Source organism: Rhinopithecus roxellana, chromosome 4, assembly GCF_007565055.1.
Source record: "Rhinopithecus roxellana isolate Shanxi Qingling chromosome 4, ASM756505v1, whole genome shotgun sequence".
Taxonomy (NCBI): Eukaryota; Metazoa; Chordata; class Mammalia; order Primates; family Cercopithecidae; genus Rhinopithecus; species Rhinopithecus roxellana.
The window spans coordinates 124,707,032-124,731,129 of NC_044552.1; the positions used below are offsets into that span (position 1 = coordinate 124,707,032).

Sequence of the window (24,098 nt, forward strand, 5' to 3'; positions counted from 1 at the left end):
TCCAGCTACTCTGGAGACTGAGTCAGGAGAATCGCTTGAACCCAGGAGGTGGAGGTGAGCTGAGACTGCGCCATTGCACTCTAGCCTGGGCGACAAAGCGAGACTCCATCTGAAAATAACAATAATAATAATAATAATAATGTCTTAGGCCAGGCTTGGTGGCTCATGCCAATAATCCCAGCACTTAGGAGGTTGAGGTGGGCAGATCACTTGACGTCAAGAGTTTGAGGTTCAACATAGTGAAACCCCGTCTCTACTAAATATACAAAACTCAGCCGGGTGTGGTGGTGTGTGCCTGTAATCCCAGCTACTCAGGAGGCTGAGGCATGATAATTGCTTCAACCTGGGAGGTGGAGGTTGCAGTCAGCTGAGATTGTGCCACTGCACTCCAGCCCAGGCAACAGAGTGAGACTCTGTCTTAAAAAATAGTAATAATTTCTTTGTAACCCTATTTAAAGACTAGTACAATAATTTATTTACCAAGGGGACATCCTATAAACGTGCTGCCTAACTCGAGTATTTAAGGTAATACTATATTATGTGGTCATCATATTTTGATTAGCACATAATCACGGGTAAGTGAACATTTTACTATTTGTTTATTTTTCTCAGACATTTTGATTTGTATGCTCTCTACTGCCTATAATGGTTATCTTTCTTAATAAAACTTGAAATAATTTATAAAAAAAAAATGAAGGTTAAGTTAAATTAGGATGACCTTCCTTTATTCACTGCATTGTGCTGAAAGCAAAATTAGCTACGTTGTCTAAAACCTCTGAGTTCAATTCACAAAGGAAGAGGCAACATACACTGTGTGCTGTCTTTGTAGCCAGGAGAGCACCATGCTGAGGTATAGAACAGGTGGGAGCTGAAGATGAGAAAAGTCCAGAAAAAGCAAGGCAGAGACTGTACTCCCTAACATAATACAAAGCTCCAGCTAGAAAAGATGCAGAAGTTGAGAAAACTTCTCAACTTGATTGAACACATACACTTACTTTGCTCCCTTCTAAAATTCCATTAAGAGGACAGTAATAATGAAAACACGTAAGAGATGACAAGGAATATTCAGAAGCTGGAAATCAGATAAATAATAATCTAATTCAGTAGACCAGTAGACACTGACTACCAAGAGCTTATGTTTGGGGAAAGCACCAAGAAAGTCCTACTGTAGAACCCCAGAAGGGTAGAACTTGGAGTCCTAAAGACAGGAGTTTGCATAAGGCTGGAAATAGAGGATAGATTGAAAGTCTGCAAAAAGGGCTAGACAGTATGTTTACTCTCTGGAGAGTTTAAACCAGAGGGATGATCAGACTAAAAGACACAAGGCACAGCCAATAGCAGGTGCACCATACTGAAAACAATGAGATTAAATAAAACTGTATGTTCAATAATAAGATTCCCCAATCTCATTGCCCATTTAGCCTGAAAATTGTACATGCTGAGTCAGATTAGAAGTATCCTCTCTTTGGAAAACAACCAGCCTGAAAGGAAACTAGATACTGTCAATTTGGAGTCCTCAACAAAATGGCTGGTTCTCTTCCTGATCAACCTATAGTGAAGCTTATAGACTGGAAAGACCCAGCCATAAAGTTTAGTGCCTAATTCTTAAAATAGAAGATGACAGTCAAGGACCACTAGACACTGGGCAATAAGGGAGAAGAAAAAGAGACAATGTAGAAGCCAGAAGAAAACTCTTTTCTCAGAGCACTGAGAGTATATATGGCATCCATAAAGAAGGAACAGAGGAAATTTTTAAAAAGGGAAAAGGTAACAGAAAGAGCTCTTGGGATTTCAAAATATGACAGCCAAAAGAAAACACTCAATAAGATCCAGAGGATGAAGTTGCAGATGTGACTCAAAAGGTGGAATGAAAGACAAAGAGATGGAAAAAATAGGAAAAATTCAAACACATTAGAGAATCAGGCCAGGAAGTCTAATTTTTTGTTTGTTTGTTTGTTTGTTTGAGATGGAGTCTCACTCTGTAGCCCAGGCTGGAGTGCAATGCCACAATCTTGGCTCACTGCTACCTCTGCCTCCTGGGTTCAACTGATTCTCCTGCCTTAGCTTCCCAAGTAGCTGGGATTACAGGCACGCACCACCATGCCCGGCTAATTTTTGTATTTTTAGTAGAAACAGGATTTTGCCATGTTGACCAGGCTGGTCTCAAACTCCTGACCTCAGGTGATCCATCTGCCTCAGAGTCCCAAAGTGCTAGGATTACAGGTGTGAGCCACTGTGCTTGGCCTGTCTTACTAATTTTGAAGAAAAATTATTTCTGAAATTCTGAAACCAGCTAAAACACCAATTAAGTGTATAGGCAGAGTAAAAACATGTTGAGACACACAAACTCTCAAGAATATCTCTTCCCCTTTTTCTTTCTCAGGAAGCTCCTGAGTGATATAGTCCACCAAAACAAGAAGTAAACTAAGAAAAATGATGACGTTTGTGCTAAATGAGTTGGATGAGTTCTCACCATTTATTTCACTCTCCTTCAGGTGGCAGAGCTGGAAAGCTAAAAGCATTTGTTTATATTCTTTCAAAAACATATCATAGTATACAGTTCTAAGTGACCAGGTTTCTCCACTTGGTATAAGGGCCACATAAGTATGTTGTAAAATTGGAGAATAAGGAATAGTGACTGCTGACCAAGTTGGTCCCATAGACCCCTGGTATATTGCGAGTTTGATATTTCCTAACACACATCTTTATCGCTGTACTCAAACATTTCACATTAGTAAGTTTTACTTGAAGAAATATACAGTGTATAAATGTAGCCCTAAATGCATTTTCCATAATGTAAGGAAATTGAGATGCTTAAATTTAACAGTTAAAATTATAAAAATGTTAACAAAGAAAGTTTATTGTAATTTTTAATGAGGCTGTGGCTGTAAAAGTTGTGCTTAAACACCTTAGTTGGTCAAAATATTTACCATGTTCTCAAAGTAGCTTAGACTTTGGGCCAGGGGAAATGAACTGGGATAGCTTCAGCCAGAAAGTACTAAAAAAAAAGTCACATTTTCTGCTAACCGAAAATCTTGAGATTTATTTCTTACATACCAAACTTGAACCCTCAAATAAAAGTACATCAATACTAGGAATGAGGATGTGGCCTCCTTTATCCAGGCAAGATTATGCAATAGGCAGCCCTCTAGAAGGATGGAGGGGAGGTACAGGAAGGTCCTTTCTATAGCAAAGAAGGCTTTAGTGAACCACCACCACCACTCCCCCACATACATAAACAGCTTCAATCCTGCCATCCTGTCAGAGTTCCCTGGAATTTTTGAAGCAACAGGATAGAAAGTCAGGAAAGCAATAAATAGAATTCAGACACTCAGATAAAATATTAACTTCTTAGCTCTCAAAATATTTCTGGAGAAGTAAATGATGAGTATAGACAGGAACGTGAGCTGCTTGTACTTTTAGTCTGGCATTGAAACAAAGTAGAACTTGAACAGAGTATAAAATTATTTCTATTGAAGTTACAGATGCTTCTTACCTGTAGGCTGAATGTACAAGCTAAAACCTACTTGTTTGAAGATTAAATAGTTACAATTTTGCCTTACGGTAAGGATAATGACTATGTATGTTTTAAATTATTTGGTTGTATGATTTATTTTCTACAGGGAAAAATAATTTTTTCATAGTTCAAAAATGTTTGCAACACACAATAATGCCCCTGTTTTAAAGACTCACAAAATAATCTTTAGAAACAAGAAAAAAAGGCTTTTTAACATGGAAAGATATGGGAGTTACATGTGTAGACTGACAAATAGATAGACATATAACTATAGGTAGGTAAATAGACAGAGAGAGATACATAGATACATAGGGGGAGAGAGGCATTTTTCAAAGTACACTAGATTTCTACTCTGAAAAATTTGATTTCATATTAAATTCTGAAATACCTATTTTAAACAATAATCATAATTCTTGCTCTTATTTTCAATTTTTTACTTAGCAACAGAAACACTAGTTCATATCTTCCTTCTGAACAGGCCCAGAAGCAAAATCTATGTACATCCTGACTAACCTTAATGGTTTTGAATCAGCTGTTCTAGGACCATGATTTAAAATCACAGCTATTTCCCCAGAACTCTTCTGAGATAACAACAAAAATTATAAAACCCACCAAAACCACAGAAAAACAAAAGCTCCACAAATCTTAAAAGCTCAGGCCAATTGGGTCCATGTTCTGAAAAGTGCTTATTTAAAGTCTGATTTTTTGAAACACAGAGCTGATTTACAACATTTTTATGTGAATCCCAAAACATCCTTGTATGTAATTTTCTTGAACCACAACACACTAACAGAGTAATTTCTGAATTAGAAAGCAGAAAATTGCTAGAATTCCATCCTGTCACATGGAGGGAGAAATACACAAGTACTTCTGTGGGATCAGTGAAAGGACAGGAACTTTTGGTAACAAAGAAGCTAGTTTTAAAACAATAACAAAGAAGAATTGTATTAAACTCCTAGCCTGAGCCCACTTAGAATCTCTCTGCCTTTGGTTTCCGCCGAAGCTCATAAAAATTCAAGAATGCAAGACAGCAGGGAAAAGTATTAAAAACATAAACATTCCCTTGAATGCCACACAATCCCTCATACTTGGAATTTTCAAAATAGAAAATTAAATAATAGGACTGACCCTGAGTGTGCCACTCCTCTCGAAAACAGTAACAAAATAGAAGTTATTTTAAGGAGTGTTGTGTGTTGAAGAAAATCACGAATTGAACATTGTGCATATTAAGAAAGTAATGTTGCCACCAACGTACATATGAACTCAGGTAACTGTTGGTAAAATATTTTCCCACATTGGCAAACAAACATTAGTACTGTTACTAGTGACCACAATTGAACCATTGACAGCAACAGAACTGGCTTTCAGAATATACAAAGTTTTAATTAGTAGTAGGAAAATACGCTCATTTTTCTCCAAAAATTTTGAATTGGAACAGGAAGAGTAGGTAAACCTATGGAATCAATATTTCCTTTCCATAAAAGAGGTCTCTGGATCTAGAATACTAAGATTTTCTCTACAAAAACAGCTCCCTGATTATTTACCCGTGTGGTTGGTGGTACAGCTTTGTCATTAAAAGTCTAAAAATAATGGTTGTGGTTAATTCATTCAATGCATTTCATTCAATAAGCACATACTGGGCAATTCTGTTGTGCTGAGGATACATTAAATAAAATCATCCCTGCCCCAGAGGAGTGTTTGGACTGACTTTTGGCATACTTTAAGTTGTGTTGCTTTTTTTTTTTGAGATGCAGTTTCACTTGTTGCCCAGGATGGAGTGTAATGGTGCGATCTCGGCTCACTGCAACCTCCACCTCCCAGGTTCAAGCGATTCTCCTGCCTCAGCCTCCCAAGTAGCTGGGATTACAGGCATATGCCACCCCACCTGCCTAATTTTGTGTTTTTAGTAAAGATGGGGTTTCACCATGTTGGTCAGTCTAGTCTCAAACTCCTGACCTCAGGTGATCTGCCTGCCTCAGCCTCCCAAAGTGCTAGGATTACAGGCATAAGCCACTGCGCCTGGCCCTAAGTTTTGTTTTAATTTACATTTTCCTTATTGCCACTGAGATTCAATTGCTTGGTTCCTATCCTTTGTTCACGTAGTAACTAAGATGCTTGTCATTCTGTTGTTGATTAGTGGAAATTTATTAGCTATTCTGAATCAAATTACTATTCTGGATACTCATAACTTGTTTCTTATGTGCAATGCAAATATATTGATCCATCTACAACTTTGTTATTTTGTCATACATTAATGTTTATGTAGTGTAATTAATCAATTCCCTCTGCATTTTTAATGTTGTTCTTCTTGTCTCCTGAGAAAGCCTTCTCTATCGCAAGATCATAAAGATAGGCACAAAGGGAACATGGACTTGCTGTTCCTATTTAGGTCTACAAATTCACCAGCAATTTAATTTTGTGTGTGGTGTGAGGCAGGGATCTACTATTTTCTTCTGGAAGGGTAGTCAACTGTCCTGGTACTACTTAGTGCAAGAGAGTCTGCCAGACAGTGAAGAGGGAGGGGGCTTTAAACAAGTGGACCTCAACCTCAGCCTGGAGATCTCTGACATAATGCATTTGTCCATGTAAGTCTAGTCTGACTTACTGGAGTTCCAGATCCTCCAGAGAAGAACTATGCCTTATTCACTTTGTGCCTACTATAACACACAGCAAATAGTAATGCACTTGTTAAATAATCAAATAAATACAAAGCCCTTTATAATCTAGTTATCATCACCTTCTATGTGCACCCATGATGTACATGGGGAATGTTAAATGAATAGTATTCCTCCATACTTCTGTTGCTTCTGTTTAAAATGTCCTTTTCTACCTTCCTTACCGATTGGCCAATTGGCCTGTAAACATTTTCCATTTTCTCCAGGTGAAACACAATGTTTTTTGCACCCATGTAGCACCTATAAAAACCTTTATGTAATACTTGCACATTGTCTTATAAGCTATAGGCCAATGAGTTCCCTCCCTTTGAATCTCTACTGCAAAACAAAATTCAGCTCTTAGAATATGAAAGGATTATAAATATTTCTTGCCTGCATGGATCAGTGGACTCAGGAACTTACCAACTGGGGGACTGTGTATGAACTCCACATGGGCATCCTCATAGCTTTTCCAAATCCACTGACATATTCCCTGTGGTAAAGGAGACAGTGGTCCACGTTCTTCTGCAGTACCCTAGGCCTCCCAAATGGCAAATTTACTTTCACTGTTGCTGTTACTAAAATCAAAATAACATAAAATAAAAAGATTCATGAAATTAGCAAATGCTTGTTTGCATGTAATAACTACCCATATAATAACTACCACACTCTTATGGCTTATTATATGACAAGTACTCTAACAAATATTTCACATATTTAACCTCTTTCAATTCTTACAACAATCCTATGTGTAATTATTATTAATAATAGTGGTGTTACTACTTAATTTTACAGATTATAAAACTAAGGTTTAGATAAGTAAGTTGGCCAAGCAAGAGCCTAAGCAAGGATCTGAAGCCTGCCCTCTGTGATTCTTTATGTTTTACAGCTCAAAGGATGTACATGAAGAGGTAAAATCTTCAAAGTCAAAAGTACATACTTTGTAACAAAGATGACCCACTTTAGTAATTGTCATAGGGAAGATGTTGGAATTTTATAAACTTATGTCTTATAATCAGAATGTTTATGTCTTTCTAAAACGTTTACATTGAAATCCTAATCCCAAAGGTGATGGTATTAGGAGGTGGGACCTTTAAGAGGTGATTAAGTCATGAGGTAAGACCCCCATGAGCAGGATTAGAGCTTTCATCACAGAGACCCTAGGGACACCTTCACTCCTTCCACTATATGAGCTCAGATTGAGAAGAAGGCCCTTTATGAAGAATCAGGCCGTCATCAGAAACCAAATCTGCTGGCAACTTGATCTTGGGCTTCCCAGCCTCCAGAACTATGAGAAGTAAATTTCTGTTGTTTATAAGCTACCCAGTCTATTGTATCTTGTTATACTAGGATAGAGCAAAAGTAATTGTGGTTTTTGCCATTACTTTTGAGACCAAGTCTCGCTCTGTCACCCAAGCTGGAGTGCAGTGGCATGATCTCGACTCACTGCAACCTCCATCTCCTGGGTTCATGTGATTCTCCTACCTCAGCCTCCTCCAGAGTAACTGGAATTACAAGGGGGCACCATCATGCCCAGCTAATTTTGTGTGTGTGTGTGTATTTTTAGTAGCGATGGGGTTTCACCATGTTGGCCAGGCTGGTCTCGAACTCCTCACCTCAAGTGATCTGTCTGCCTCAGCCTCCCAAAGTGCTGGGATTACAGGCATGAGCCACCATGCCCTGTTGGGTTTTGTCATTACTTTTAATAGAAAAAAAAACACAATTACTTTTGCACCAACCTAATAGCAACCGGGATGGACTAAAACAATATTCTATTGTATTTATTTACTTTTACTTGTATGCTTCTTAAAAATCCATCAATTAGTGATGGATAAAAAACCTGCAGGCTATTCATGCCATGGAATAACACTTGGCAGATTATAAGAGTATCAAAACAACTAGTACATTTACTGAGCTCTTAACTGTAGATCACGGAAAATATATTAACTCATGTAATCTTCATAGCAACTCTATAAAGTAGGTATCCCCATTTTATAAGCGATGGAACTGAAACAGAGTGAGTTTAGTACAAGAATACTTAAAAGATAACAGGTAATAATAATATTGCTACAGGCCAGGCACAATTGTAAACTCTTTCCATGTATTAACTTTCTAAATTTTTACAACTACATGAGGTGAGTACAGTTATTACAGATGAGAAGACTGAGGCACAGGGGGGCTAAGTGATTTGCCCCAGATCAAACAGCCAGGAAGCACAGAGGTAGGACTCAAACCCAGGCAGCTCAGTCCGCTTACGTCTAAGGAAAGGAAATAAGAGGACTGCAGATGAGTCACAACCGCTTCAAGGAATTTGTTTTGTTCTCGGAACCACTGGAACTACCCCATGCTTGTACTGTTGTCATTGTATCTGTTGTGAGTTTTGTTTTGTTTTGTTTACTTTTTGTATGTTGGCAATAAAATCTTTATGTTCAGGAACCTCTATCAGCTTATTTTGGAGAGTCCTAAAAGGGCCACGTTGTGTTTTATTAGGTCTAAATATCAAAGACTTAACATGTTTTCTATTGACTTACTTTCTTCTTCGGTGAGATTTAGCATTTGATTCACTTGTTCCAGCTGAATATTCTGCAAGATAATGAGGGATGGGAAAGGGGAGGAAATAAGTCAAAGTAACAGTACATGTTTTAAAGGGTAATCAAGATTATTTCTGTAGTAATCAATTTAGTGTTATACTGCCAAAGAAGCTAGACTAAAGATTCTGATTCTACCACTATTCAGAAATATAGAGACACTACTGCTCCCTGCATTGTGTGTGTGTGTGTGTGTGTGTGTGTGTGTGTGTGTGTGTGAGAGAGAGAGAGAGAGAGAGAGAGAGAGAGAGAGAGAGAGAGAGAGAGAGAGAGAGAGACTTCGCAAAAATATAATTGATAATGGGGCAAAGCATTCTGATCGCTGCTGGAATCAATGACTAAGTTGGGTGACAACATCCCAGTGCTCCTTAATCTTTAATATGCATACAGTCACTTGAGGGTTTTGTTAAAATATGGATTCTGGTTCAGTAAACCTAGGGTAGGGCTTGAGATTCTGCATCTCTAACCAATTTGCAAGTGATGCAGATGCTGGTCCTGGGACCACACTCTGAATAGCAAGAGGCATTCTTCACATAGAACTTGGGGTTTGCAGTCAGAACAAGCTTCTCTGACCTCAGAGAATTTATCTAACTTCTCTGAGCATGCTTTATCTCTAAAATGAGAAACAACATACCCACTAAGTAATATTATTATTTTTTAATGGCAGTTTGATCGAGGTTATCAGGAGCAGTCGGTAGGAAACCCACACCCTTACTCATCTTTGCTGTGGATTTGATCTTCATTGAGAAGTTTGCTAGACTTTTGTCCCGTAAAGCCCCTTTGGTTGGTTATTTAGTTCTGTGATATAATGCTATTTTGAAGAGATTGTGATGTGTTCACCTACTTCTGACTATAAGGAAAAATTCTTACCTGAGGCAGCAGGTGTTTTTATTTAGTTCTACAAACACATTTGGAACTTGGCATCAAATGACCCTGGACATTAATTTTAGCTTGATGGACTCCTGATAGCTGGGCTCCAATTTCACTCTGAAATCCCACCCCCATCCAGGTGCTCTGATTCTCACAAGTAGGCTTGGTCCTTATATTTTGAGCTGCTGTTATGACTCCTTGCCCTTGGGGCCTCTCCTAGCACTAAAACCTCACCTTGTTGAAAGTCTCCTGGAATCTGAAGTCCTGCTCCTGAACTCATCTGAGGGCCCGATCTACTAAAAAGACCTTCCCAGTGTCAACTGTCAGCCAGATTCTTCCCTGCTACCCAAGGGAATACCCTGCAGCACCTACCCTAGTGGGGGTGTCAAACAGCAGGCTACAGTCCCTACACCCTCCCAGTTCTTTCTGCTCTAAATAACCAGGCATGAACATCTGATTCATAAAACACAGCAAGAATGGTTTATAAGGATAATTGGAGAGAGCTCAAAGATTACTGTATTGAATGGTGAAGGACAGTTAGTTTATAATGATATTAACAATTACCAAATAGTGCTTTCCAGTTTACAAAGCATGTTTCCATACTTAATCTTATAATGTATGCATTCTCACTTCTTGCTTCCAAATAAGGTTCAGAGAAGCCACATATATTTACTAAGTAAATATCCAAGGCAGAACACAAACCTGGTTGTTGCTACCCCAGTTGTCGGCTACCCAGGTTAAGAATAGCTTGCCCCTTTACGTTCTTATGGATGCATGAAGTTGTTACTTACATTTTGTAGATGAGGGCATGAACAGTCAAGCTTATCTGTGGGCAATGGATTAGCAAAGCCACAAACAGAAAACTTTGACACCTCCTCTGCATGGGATGGCTCATAAAAAGGCACCTTCAGAAGATGGTTTAAACTACCATGGGTTCCGTTGTTTGGTGCTGGCTGAATGCGTAGAAGATCTGTTTTTTGAAAAAAAAAAAGCTCGAAGTTGCTTTATACTGGAAAGCAACAACTCCTTTGTGGGAGATGGAAAGAAACAAACACCTACTCTTTCACTCCCTTTAATAAATTCTGCTGTAACGAAGCTATGTACTCCATATGCCATTCAGTTTACTCACTTTCTTCTCCATGGTTTCAAACACTAATCTTGCTAAAGAATAGAACTATCCAGTTCAGCAGTGCACCTGTAGTCCCGGCTACTCAAGAGGCTGAGGCAAGCGGCTTGCTTGAGCCTGAGAGTTTGAGGTCAGCTTAGGAGACACTGAAACCCCATCTCTTGAAATAAATGAGGAATAGGAACAGTTGCTGCAGATGAACCAGAGGAACTTTCATGAACGGTTTCTGTTTCTCCAAAGAAAAGCTTCCTTAAATCACCACTTTGTTTCATAAGCATATCATGATTTTCTAGCATAAAAAGCTATATTCTTAATAAAAACAAGTTTAAATAAATTAAATAACTTATAATCTTCCTTATAGTACATTTACTTAATTAAAGTTCTCTAAAGATAGACACTTTTAAAAAATGGAACTAGTGAATTTTGCTTAATATTCAGAGAGATTTTTTCATTTTTTTCTATCCAAATATATAATACAAAATACAATTGTATGTTTCATAGAAACATAATTTGCATGTTTGTGTGTTTCTATGAAACATAAATATTTTACCAATATAGCCTTTTAAATAATTCCTGCCGACTGCCTGCCACTAACAGATCTCTCCTGGAACTGCAGTCCTATCTAGTTCCTTTTAGCCAGTTCTGCAAAGGGACAAGAGTCCAGACCATAAACCTAGCCGTGCGGATCAAGAATGTAAGTTTTTAAGGCTACAACACACCATTTTAAAAACTGATAGCTGGGCAAGGTGGCGGGCGCCTGTAGTCCCGGCTACTCCAGAGGCTGAGGCAGGAGAATGGCGTGAACCGGAGAGGCGGAGCTTGCAGTGAGCTGAGATCCGGCCACTGCACTCCAGCCTGGGCGGCTGAGAGAGACTCCGTCTCAAAAAAAACAAAAACAAAAACAAAAACAAAAACCCTGAATACCTTTTGGTCTCTAAGTCACATTCAGTTACCACAAACCAATGACAAGATTAAGAGAGACAGTTGTAAGCATGTTTATGTCCAAATTTCTAAAGCTAACAGTGAAATTGCAGCTTACTCATTGCCTTGCTAGGTAAATAAATGATTTGTTAATACAATGGCCCGCAGCAAGCACGCAGGTGGGAAGGTAGGTTAGGCTTCCTAAAATCCTAATGCTTTAAGGTTTTTCTAACATTGAGTATGATAACAAGTGTCTATCCAGCTAGGACTTTTTCCCCATGTTTTTATGCCAGAGAGCTTCTCTCTGTAATTACAAGAAAATATTTGGGTTTTTAGGTATGTTTCTCTTGCTTTGAAAAGTTGGAAGTATTATTTACCTAAGTTTTATTAAGTTAAATTATCATCTAGTAACTAACTAACAGAAAGGTTGGTCTTCTGAGATCTAAAGTTTATCATTACTGGCTGGGCTTGGTGGCTCATGCCTGTAATCCTAGCACTTTGGGAGGCCAAGGTGGGCAGATCACTTGAGGTCAGGAATTCGAGACCAGCCTGGCCAACATGGTGAAATACCGTCTCTACAAAAAATACAAAAAAAAGTAGCCGGGCCTGGTGGTTCACGCCTGTAATCCCAGTTACTTGGGAAGCTGAGACAGGAGAATAACTTGAACCTGGGAGGCGGAGGTTGCAGTGAGCCAGGATCACATCACTGTACTCCAGTCTGGGTGACAGAGCAAGACTGCATCTCAAAAATAAAAATAAAGTTTATCATTACTAGTAAAACAAAAAGAATTCACTCTTACAGCTGAATAAGTCTGAATAATGAATAATTCTTCCTCATCTTTTTTACTTTCTGCCTTCTCACTACAGAGTATCCAGGCTCTGGGATTCAGTTGGCTACCAATTTCAAATTACATTTATTTAAAACTATCCATATTTTGTTGGCAAACTTATTTAAATATACTTACCACACATTAGGTTATAGACTTCAATATTTTCAAATGGTTCAACTTCAGTCTTCTCTTTAAAACTGGGTCCATGTGCCAGAAAGATAGCCTAGGTGGTAATAGTCATATTATTATTAGATGTCATCTAAATTCAAAACCAAATATAGGAAGAGACACAATTTTCCTTCTGTAACTACTCTCCTATTTGTATTAGGCCTCTGTAGGGATTTTTTTTTAGTTTTGAAAATGATTTTCATATTTTGCCACCTGTAATGTTGTACCAATCCCAATCAAATATAGTCAATGCTATATTTACTTCTGTCTCTACCTACCTCCCTAGCACCTCATATACCAATAAAGTAGGAGAATACAAACAATAGCACCCAAGCAGTATCAGCATAATTCTGTAATATGTGCACAATATTTAGTAGAAATTTAATCATATAACATCATATTATCTTTTCATACTATTTCATATCATTAATCAAATATGTTAATACATGATACAAAAATGTTAACTTTTTTTTTTTTAGATGAAGTCTAACTTCCTGATCCACTTATACTTCTCTCTTTTACTTTTGGGATAAAAAGACCTAAATATTTTGGTTTACAGTGAATTAATTAATGTTAACTTGATTGCATTTATAACAGATCAAATTATTTTAGACTATAAACAATTAGAAGAAAAGTATCAAACATAGATAAGCAATTATGTTTTGGTAACAGGTGTGTGTGTATATACATACATATATTAAGATAATCATCAAAGAATTGGAGGCATAGATTTTTCTTGCAATAATTAATTTAACTATTATATAGTACCCCAATTAATAGTAAAGCTCTTTCTCCAGAGATTGTTTTCAAATATTTACAAAAAGATATAACTCACCATGGCAATGTTATAATAAAAAGAAACATATTCATAAAAGGCCTAACACATTTTTTTTTCTATTTGGAAAGGAGTGTGCGTGTGTATGTGTGTGTGTGTGTGTGTTACAAATGGAAGTAGATGAGATAACCAGGTTGCAAAGCTTTACCTATGGGGGATTATCAACTGCCTTCTACTCATAGACTCAGGCACACTCCCAATTTTGGCCCTTTTCAGTGGCTGTTTCTTCTGCCTGGGATACTTGTCTCCTGAATATTTGAAAGGCGAATTCTTTTACCTTTTTCAAGTCTCTGCTCAATGTCAACTCAATGACTCTTACTCTTTCCACCCTATTTAAAGTTGCTTACTGCCCCCAGGGTACCCCCAAATACTCCCAATTTCTCCCTTACTCTCTTTTACTTTTTCTTTATTTCCCACAGTATTTATCATCTGACATAACAAATAATATATTATTTTATTATTCCTACTGTCTGTATCCCCCTCTTAGAATAAAAGCTTCATGAGGGCAGGATCTTAATCTGTTTTGTTCACAGATGTATTCAAGAGTCTTGGACATTGCCTATAATAAAATAGGTGTGCAATAAATATCTGTTTTAAAAAAGCAGTAACTAGGCTTAACACCTGAGTAATGAAATAATCTGTATAACAAACCCCATGACAGATGTTTACCTGTGTAACAAACCTGCTCATTCTGCATATGTACCCCTGAACTTAAAATAAAAGTTAAAAAAAAAGCAGTAAGTTACCTCCATGCTCCTAAACTCATTGTTATAACCATGGTTGCCTCCTCCACAATTTGTATTTGATTTACTCCTATAAAGAAAAAATATTATTACACACTGATCAATATATTGATATGAGACCATATTGTAAGCTTTAATGAATTTTATATAGTTTCTGTAAATTTTATAAGTAAATTTTTAGTTAACAGAATAATATATTTTTCTATCAACAACAGAATAAGTAAATTTTTATATCAACAATGAATAAATGTATTTATTTTCATGCTCAAATTCATAACCATAATGGAACAAACAGAAGAGTATGAGAGAAGAACGGAAAATTCCAGGATCTATAAATAGAATTCAAAAGCCTCTGACTGATAGATACTGACTAAAGGCTAGTAATAAAGGCACAGATTTTTTAAAAAGTGAATTTGTCTTCAAGCTCATGTGTGTACACATCAATGTGTCATTGACACATCAATGACGACATGCTGAAGAATAGTTTGGTTAATATGTTATTTTAGCATTTCAATGCTTTAGGAATAAATCTTTGCAACTGGGGAAAAATAGCAATTTCTGTTTTCCAGTGAAGATGTCTAGGAAAATAATATGAAAGCATGAATAAAGAATAGGCAGGGCAAGTTAATTATAATCCAGTCATGCGTTGCTTAAGGGCAGGCAGGAATATGTTCTGAGAAATGCATTCTTACACAAGTTCATCATTGTGGAAACATCACAGAGTACACTTACACAAGCCTGGATGGTACAGCCTTCTACACACCGGGGCTATGTGGTCTAGCCTATTGCTCCTAGCTACAAACCTGTACAGCATGCTACTGTACTGAATACCGTAGGCAGTTGTAACACAATGGCAAGGATTTGTGTATCTAAGTACATGTAAACATAGAAAAGTTATAGTAGAAGTATAGTATTATAATATTATGGGACCACCATCACATAAGCAGTTCGTTGTTGACCAAAATGTTGTTATACAACACATAACTGTACTTGGTAAAAAGAAGCTAGTATATTCCGTAAATTCAGAGATTATTATTATATAATGTTTACCTTTGTGATTTTCTTCCATAGGCTGTTGCTTTATTATTTGAATAACTTTTCAAATTTAATTAATTCGCTTTTGCCTACATTTTAATACTGTTTTGAATTGAGCAGTATTAACAATTTTATAAGTAGCTGTTTTTCATATTTGGAAAATAGCGATAAATGATCCTAGATCTTTTAAAGCAACAGCGTTATACTAGGTCATATTTGGTCTCTGAAGGGAACAAAGGACTCCTATTTCCAAAGACTGGCCCTAAAAGGTTTCTCTCATTTGCTTCCCCACCCCCACCTCTCACCCCAACAGCAAATACACACACACACACACAGAGAGAGACACCACAGGGTTTCTGTTTTTACAAACTCGACTAACAACAGGACAGTAATTTAGTGTTTTTAAAAAATACATTAAACATAAAAACTTAAAAAAATTCATAACTGACTCTAATTCAGTTTAAATAGAAAATAAAAATAAATCACAAATAAAAAAATAAATCACAACTCTGACCAGGCCACACTCACTGAACTCTACCCAATAGAGCGAAGAAAAGAGAGACCAGGTAAGTACCTGGAATGGGGAAAGCAAGACAAGTCCTGCTTCCTAAGGAAATTAAGTTTGATACCCTAAGGATGTCACTTCATGTCCTTATCTTAGTGAATTCCAATAAAATTGTTGGCATAAAACTATGACAACAATAGGCTTTATTTATTTGTTTATTTATTTGTTTGTTTGTTTATTTATTTATTTTTGAGATTAAGTCTCGCTCTGTTGCCCAGGCTGGAGTGAAGTGGCATGATCTTGGCTCACTGCAACCTCTGCTTCCTGGGTTCAAGCAATTCTCCTGCCTCAGCCTCCTAAGTAGCTGGGACTACAGGCATGTGCCACCACACCCAACTAATATTTTTGTGTTTTTAGTAAAGACAGGGTTTTGCCATGTTGGCCAGCTGGTCTGGAACTCCTAACCTCAAGTGTTCCACCTATCTCAGCCTCCCAAAGTGCTGGGATTACAGGTGTGAGCCACCATGCCCAGCCCGAACAATAGGTTTTAAAAAGTGTTTTTATTCTCAGCTGGGAATGGTGGCTCACACCTGTAATCCCAGCACTTCAGAAATCCAAAGTGGGTGGATTGCTTGAGCCTAGGAGCTAGAGACCAGCCTGACCAACATGGAGAAACTCCATCTCTACTAAAAATACAAAATTAGCAGGGCATGGTGGCACATGCTTGTAGTCCCAGCTACTCGGGAGGCTGAGGCAGGAGAATTGCTTGAACACAGGAGGCTGAGGTTGCGGTGAGCCGATATCATGCCATTGCACTCCAGCCTGGGCAACAAGAGTGAAACTGCGTCTCAAAAACAAAGGAGAGATGGAGTCTTGCTATGTTGTCCAGGCTGGTCTCAAACTCCCAACCTCAGGTGATCTGCCCCCTTCAGCCTCCCAAAGTGCTGGGATTACAGGCATGAGCCACCACGCTCGGCCTCTATTTTTTAAATTATTAATAAATAAATGATTTTATTCTTACTGCATAGATATTTGGTTTTCCAATACTACTGGAATTATTTAGTAGGAGGTAATTAAGTTTTAAATTCTGTGTGGAAAGCTAGAATATTCATTAATGAAAGAAAGAAAAAGGTTTTTTGAACTAAGATTTTTGGTAAATTTTCTAATGCTCATACTGTGGTTATTTTTCTATTTTCAGAAAAATCTAGTTTTTAAAAATATTTCCATCTCCTAATCCAGCTCAATTTAAAAACCATAGTAAATATTGCAAAATTTCATTCAGAAGCAAAAGATTAAAACATTGTTTGAAAAGCTCTAATTTCTATTTATTTCCAAGTAAAAACTTTGGAAATTTGCCCTCTACCTCCTCATGTTCATGTCTAATCATTAATTTAGCTCTGGAAGTTACATATGGATCAATGATAGCTGGCACTTGGAAAAATGAGTTGATTTTATCTGTCATAAGTTAGCTCAACTTCCAAGTCCTGTATGAAATATTTTGGAACAAATTCTCCATTATCTTCCCCATGTCTAATTAACACAGTTGAAATCAAGGCTGGGGTTCTCTACCACAGCTGGGTAATGGCACAGGTGGGAGATGAGCAAGACTTCTCTCCTGATGCCAGATCAGTTGCCAAGTCCTGTCTTCCTGTGCGGCATCTCTCCTGTTTGTTCTTTTCTTTCCTCTTTAACTGCCACCATTCTTTTTTTTTTTTTTTTTTTTTGAGATGGAGTCTCACTCTAGCACCCAGCCTGGAGTGCAGTGGTGTGATCTTGGCTCACTACAACATCCGCCTCCCTGGTTCAAGCTATTCTCCTGCCTCAGTCTCCTAAGAAGCTGGAATTACAGGTGCCTGCCACCACACCCGGCTGATTTCTGTATTTTTAGTAGAGATGGGGTTTCACCATGTAGGCTGGTCTTGAACTCCTGACCTGAGGTGATCCACCCACCTCGGCCTCCCAAAGTGCTGGGATTACAGGCATGAGCCACCATGCCTGGCCTACTGCCACCATTCTAAGCTGGATCCTCTGACCTGAACAAGTTCCTGAATTGATCATCCTGCCTTCAGAACTTCTGAATCTTCCTTCTCACACACACACACATGCTCACACACACACATACACCCCCAACACACACCCCTAATTTTATTTAACACTGCTGGAAATAAAAACCTATGTTCTAATGAGAACAAATGTCAGACAGAATACGATAAAAGCAAGACTATCCTAGAAACTGTGGCTTCTAAGTTAACCATAATACCTTCCCGGTGATGCACTATATACAGTTTCACCATCCCCGTGGCTTCATGGACTCCCTTGGGGCTGCCGTCGAGCCCAGGAATGGGTCACTACATACCTTTCTAACAGGCTTCCCTGTTTCACACTAGACTAGGGCTCCCCAAATCCTGGACCATGGTCCCACACCTGTTAGGAACCAGGCCACACAGCAGGAGGTGAGCAGTGGATCAGTGAGCATTACTGCCTGAGCTCCGCCTCCTGTCAGATCAGCAGTGGCATTAGATTCTCACAGGAGCATGAATCCTATTGTGAACTGCCCATGCAACGAATTTAAGTTGCATGCTCCTTATGAAAATCTAATGCCTGATGATCTATCACTGTCCCCTATCGCCCCCAGAAGGGACCATCTAGTTGCAGGAAAACAAGCTCAGGGCTCCCTGATTCTACAATATAATGAGTTGTAAAATTATTTCATTATATATTACAGTGTAATAATAACTGAAATAAAGTGCACAATAAATGTCATGTGCTTGAATCATTCTGAAACCACCCCCTACTTCCTGCTCTGATCCTGGAAAAACTGTCTTCCATGAAACCGGTCCCTGGTGCGTAAAGGGTTGGGGACCACTGTGCTAGACCATCCTCGTCCATGTAGCATCTCGAAGGAACTCTCCAAATGCAAATATCCCTGTATTCACCTCAAGCCACCTGTATCTACCAATGGCCTACTTTCTTCAAAATCAAAGTCACACTCCTTTGTCATTTCAGATAAGGTCCTTTGTACACATGACAGCTTCACGCAGTCAGTGCTCCAGCAATGCAGAACTACTTGCAACTGTTGGAATCTAGTTCTTCCATCTGGAAACCTGCCTCCTTCTCTTTACCCTTCCTTGCCCTAGAGCTACTGCTGGCTTTAAAAAGATGCTCAGGCCGGGTGCGGTGGCTCACACCTGTAATCCCAGCACTTTGGGAAGCCAAGGAGGGCAGATGACGAGGTCAGGAGATCGAGACCATCCTGGCTAGCACGGTGAATCCTTGTCACTACTAAAAATACAAAAAATTAGCCGGGCGTGGTAGAGGGTGCCTGTAGTCCCAGGAGGTAGTACCTATAGTACTCAGGAGGCTGAGGCAGGAGAATGGCGTGAACCTGGGAGGCAGAGCTTGCAGTGAGCCGAGATCGCACCACCACACTCCAGCCTGGGCGATAGAGTGAGACTCCATCTCAAAAAAAAAAAAAAAAAGGTGCTCTGGGCAGATCATTGAGAGAAAAAAAGGTGCCTTTTGAAGGATGCAGCCTGGCAGTGTTCAAGGCTTGGCAAGCAGATGGCACTTTTGGTAAAAACAATAACAGCAACAACAAAAACGAATCCCCTTCCTCCGGCCAATGCAGCCCCCGTTAAGGGTTGGTGAGCTGAGCAAAGACTCCATTTCCACTCCCACTCACCTTGTTGGCAGGATGCTACTGTACAACCCACAGACTGTACATGGCAGACCTGCTGTATGGCAACGTGTATCCTGTCCCATCATGAGTCTTCCAAAACCCAATCAGCAACCACCCTTATCAGGAAGCATTCTCTGATGCTCCTTGACATTCACAGCTGGGTCTGTAATTTTTGCTTCCTTGAGCCTTGTACTTGTGCGATAGTTATCCCACCTGATTATAGTTGTTATCTTCCTACCTGGACAAAGATCCTTTGGTTGGGTGTTTTGTTGGTTATCTCTAGTTCTTAAAAAGGTGCCTGAAATTTATTTCTCAGTTGCTGTTCCAAAATAAAAAGCTAATATTCACGTTATTTTTAAAAAGCACTTTACTAATACTTCTACTATATCAAAACATCAGGTTTCCCGAAATTAGTAAAATCTAACACATTTTAGGCAAAATAAAGATAATGATGATGATGAAAATAGATTATACAAACTTTTGAAATTTGCTATAATTGTGCAAAGGGGATCTAACCTAGTTATCAAATAATGCACATTATACTAAATATGATGTACTTTCACTAGAAAATAAGTAGCCAGAGGCTTGTGTTTTAAGAGTTGGAGAGAATGAACCCAGGATTTAATGAGATTAGATTATTTATTAATTTTTTTTTTTGAGACAGAGTCTTGCTGTGTTGCCCAGGCTGGAGTGCAGTGGTGCGATCTCAGCTCACTGCAGCCTCCGCCTCCCGGGTTCAAGCAAGTATCTTGCCTCAGCTTCCTGAGTAGCTGGGATTACAGGCACATACCACTAGGCCTGGTTAATTTTTGTATTTTTTTAGTAGAGATGGGGTTTCACCATGTTGGCCAGGCTGGGCTCGAACTCGTGACCTTGTGATCTGCTCATCTCAGCCTCCCAAAGTGCTGGGATTACAGGCATGAGCCACCTTGCCTGGCCCAGATTAGATTCTTCACTTGCTCTCTTGTTAAGGCTGTATTCAAAATTTCCTTTGACGTAGGTTAGTTTAGTTCGTATGTTAATGGCAAGAAACTAATAAAACTAGGCTAATCTTGTGTTACAGATGAGAAAAATTAGACTCTGAGATATTAATTTTTCCTAGTTCCCACAACCTAGCTAGGTGGGGAGCCTGACTGTGAACTCTTGGGTTGCAGTTCTTTTAACATTTCAGTACTGGTTTTTAAAAGAATAAACAGCTCACCATTTGAGATTGGGTATTAATGCATGATACCCAGAGGTATTTGGATAGGTGAGCTCTCACTTTATAGCCCTTTCTCCTTCTGTACCAGTGACCTAACTTCTTTGGTGTTAGACTCTCAACAGTAAATATTTGCAGAATGCACCCCAACTTGGACATATATTTATTTATATATTACATACCTAAGTTACTAAAAATTGTATATAATATTAGTAGAGCTTAATTGTGTTCACATATTTAAGGAAAATACTTTCTAGAGAATGTCCTGAGCCACAGTACACAAAGGGCTAATAAACTTCGATCCCAAAGAGAGGGGTCCGCACCATCTAGTGAACCAGTGTGAAACTGCACTCTCAGGCCCAACAGGTTTCCAGGTTATTTTGTAGAATAAGCTTAGCCAAATCCCCAGTTCCTGATCCTGAATGTTGGAGCCTAATTCCCTTGTCCCTTGTCTTCTTTCATCTCCTTTTCCTTTCCTTTCCTTTCCTTTCCTTTCTTTCCTTTTTTTTTTTTTTTTTTTTTTTGATGGAATCAAATACGAATTCAATCTGTTGCCTAGGCTGGAGTGCAGTGGTGTGATCTTGGCTCACTGCGACCTCCGCCTCCCGGGTTCAAGCAATTCTCCTGCCTCATCCTCTCAAGTAGCATGGATTACCGTGCTACCATGCCTGGCTAATTTTGTATTTTTATAAATTTTTTGTATTTTTCATCATGTTGGCCAGGTTGGTCTCGAACTCTAGGCCTAAAGTGACCTGTGCACATCGGCCTCCCAAAGTGTCATCTCCTTTTTCTTTGTCAAACATATCTCTTAGCCACTGTATTGCCATTGTCATTCTATCCCCCTGGCATTACATTCATACATATTAAATAGGCTAGAAAAATGCCGTAAAGTCCAGATACTTTTTATATCTACTTACGCATGAGGAAAAAAGTGCTGGCATGAAATTCAAAAATAGGAATTGTCAGTTTAGCTATCACAAAGTGTATATTTATTTGTCTGCTGGCTTATTTTTCAGTTTTCTCCACTACAGTACATGAGAGCAGGAGACAGATCTGTATCTCAAATGCCTAGAGCAGGGCCTGGCGCATACATGACAAGCATACAATAAAACGTTGAATCAATGGATTAATTGGTTATTTAAGATGGAGTAAGTCATAATGTCTAATAACAATCACTTGAAATGCAGAACTGCTAAATAGCATGCACAAAGTCAAAAATGGTTTTAGTTTTCTCTAAGCACATTTAAATTTTGCAAATGTTTCAATAATCAACATAAATTACAATTATAAATAGTAATAAGAAATAAATGTTACAACTAATTCATTAGCTTGGTCTTACAGCCCTATATGTGCTCTTTTATAAAAACCACAAAGATGACAAAGGTCTTAAAGAGTTGTGTAATCACTCACTCTCTATCAGGCTGAAAGACAGCTGATATCATCTGTCTGCTGCATAGTGGGGGTAAGAAGGTGCTGGCACTTATAGTCCCTGGGCACAGTCTTAGCCTTACCCCTCAATATCATCTATATTGTGAAGATAAGGATGCTAAAATCAGCAATCTAATAACAATCACTTCAAATGCAGAACTGCTAAATAGCATGCAAAAAGTCAAGAAAATATCAATGCTCAGGAAAACTCAGTGATGATAATAGCAGGGTAAGGTTAAGTAGACTTACAATGACAAATGGTTGTTAAAGGCATTATGAGATAAGTAAACAGATACACGAACCTAACAGCCAGCCATTGTCGATCCACAAAGAGATGAACTTTGTCGATTCTGACGTTATTGGCATAGTGTAGTCGCTTAGGCAAATCAGGAGTCAAATAGGGTTTGAAGTGCTGATCGGGTTTTCGGCACTGAAAAGCAAGTAAGTATTACTTTATGACACATAAGATATGCAAATTAATTTTAAAAGTTCATCTTCTACATCAATTTATGAAGCACCTTTTAAAAGTAAGGGGATTTCAGCTTGGCTAATACAATAGGAATATTAAACCTATTATCAATGTAGTCAGATTCCCTGGTTATTAGTTTTATCGTTGCAATGATAATCAGGTTGCAATTAAAAATCTGATTTAACACAGGAGGCAGAGGTTGCAGTGAGCCAAGATCACGCCATTGCATTCCAGCCTGGGCCATAGAGTGAGACTCTCTCAAAAAAATAAAAATTCTGATTTAAATTATGAGTTAATGTTTTCAGTTTTTATTCCTGGTGGGGGGGTGTGTGTGTGTGTAACCATATATTATATATGATATATAACCGTATATATTATATATAACTATATAGCATATATATCACATATCATATATACATATCACCACATATAATATATATGACTATATATTATAAAATATATTATATATGATATATGGTTATATATTATATATTTCATGTATAATGTATAATATGTAACTATATATCATATATAATGTATTGTAACTATATCATATATCACATATCATCTATACATATAATCATATATAATATATAATATATGACTATATATTATAAAATATATGCGCCAGGCGCGGTGGCTCAAGCCTGTAATCCCAGCACTTTGGGAGGCCGAGACGGGTGGATCACGAGGTCAGGAGATCGAGACCATCCTGGCTAACACGGTGAAACCCTGTCTCTACTAAAAAATACAAAAAACTACCCGGGCGAGGTGGCGAGCGCCTGTAGTCCCAGCTACTCAGGAGGCTGAGGCAGGAGAATGGCGTGAACCTGGGAGGCAGAGCTTGCAGTGAGCTGAGATCCGGCCACTGCAGTCCAGCCTGGGCAACAGAGCAAGACTCCGTCTCAAAAAAATAAATAAATAAAATAAAATAAAATATGTGATATATGATATATGGTTATATATCATGTATTATATAATATAGTTTATATTATATATAATATATAACATATAATATTATATAATATATAATATAAACTATATTATATAATACATGATATATAACCATATATCATATATCACATATAACATATATAATATATATTAAACCACTATAAATTACCCTCTTTTTTAACAGAAATGGACAAACATCTAGATTTAGAGAGACAATGACAACTTTTGAGTCTAAATTATGTATAAAAATATATACCATATTAGTAGACATGAGTAAAAAAATTTTTAAGTAGTTTTAAATTACTTTAAAATGAAATTTTTCCTATTTCCTCATCTCATGTATTTCAAATCACAATATATCATATATATCAACAAGTGTGTCACTTTTAATTTATTTTTAATTTAAAAAATTGAAAAGTAGTTAACTGCACAAAAAAGTACTTTCCAACAGACTCAATCTATCTTTTAAATAACCTACATTTGCTTAGTTTTCCAATCAAGTCAATGGCTTTTGAAACCTATTATAGTCTCTCTATTTGTAAAAAAATTGTGGGTTCCTTACAAATTGGAGTAAAATT

General features: G+C 38.0%; 1 protein-coding gene across 1 annotated transcript in view; it reads right to left on the bottom strand.

The window, feature by feature from the left end:
* Window positions 1-24,098, bottom strand: part of ENPP3 (ectonucleotide pyrophosphatase/phosphodiesterase 3) — a 98,026-nt gene that overhangs the window by 14,858 nt on the left and 59,070 nt on the right. The window contains exons 15-20 of the mRNA XM_030929638.1: window positions 22,400-22,527; window positions 14,256-14,322; window positions 12,642-12,729; window positions 10,421-10,599; window positions 8,703-8,754; window positions 6,595-6,749 (exon numbers count right to left, since the gene is read on the bottom strand). Of these exons, the coding sequence (XP_030785498.1) occupies window positions 6,595-6,749; window positions 8,703-8,754; window positions 10,421-10,599; window positions 12,642-12,729; window positions 14,256-14,322; window positions 22,400-22,527 (669 nt within the window). The remainder of the gene's footprint in view (window positions 1-6,594; window positions 6,750-8,702; window positions 8,755-10,420; window positions 10,600-12,641; window positions 12,730-14,255; window positions 14,323-22,399; window positions 22,528-24,098) is intronic.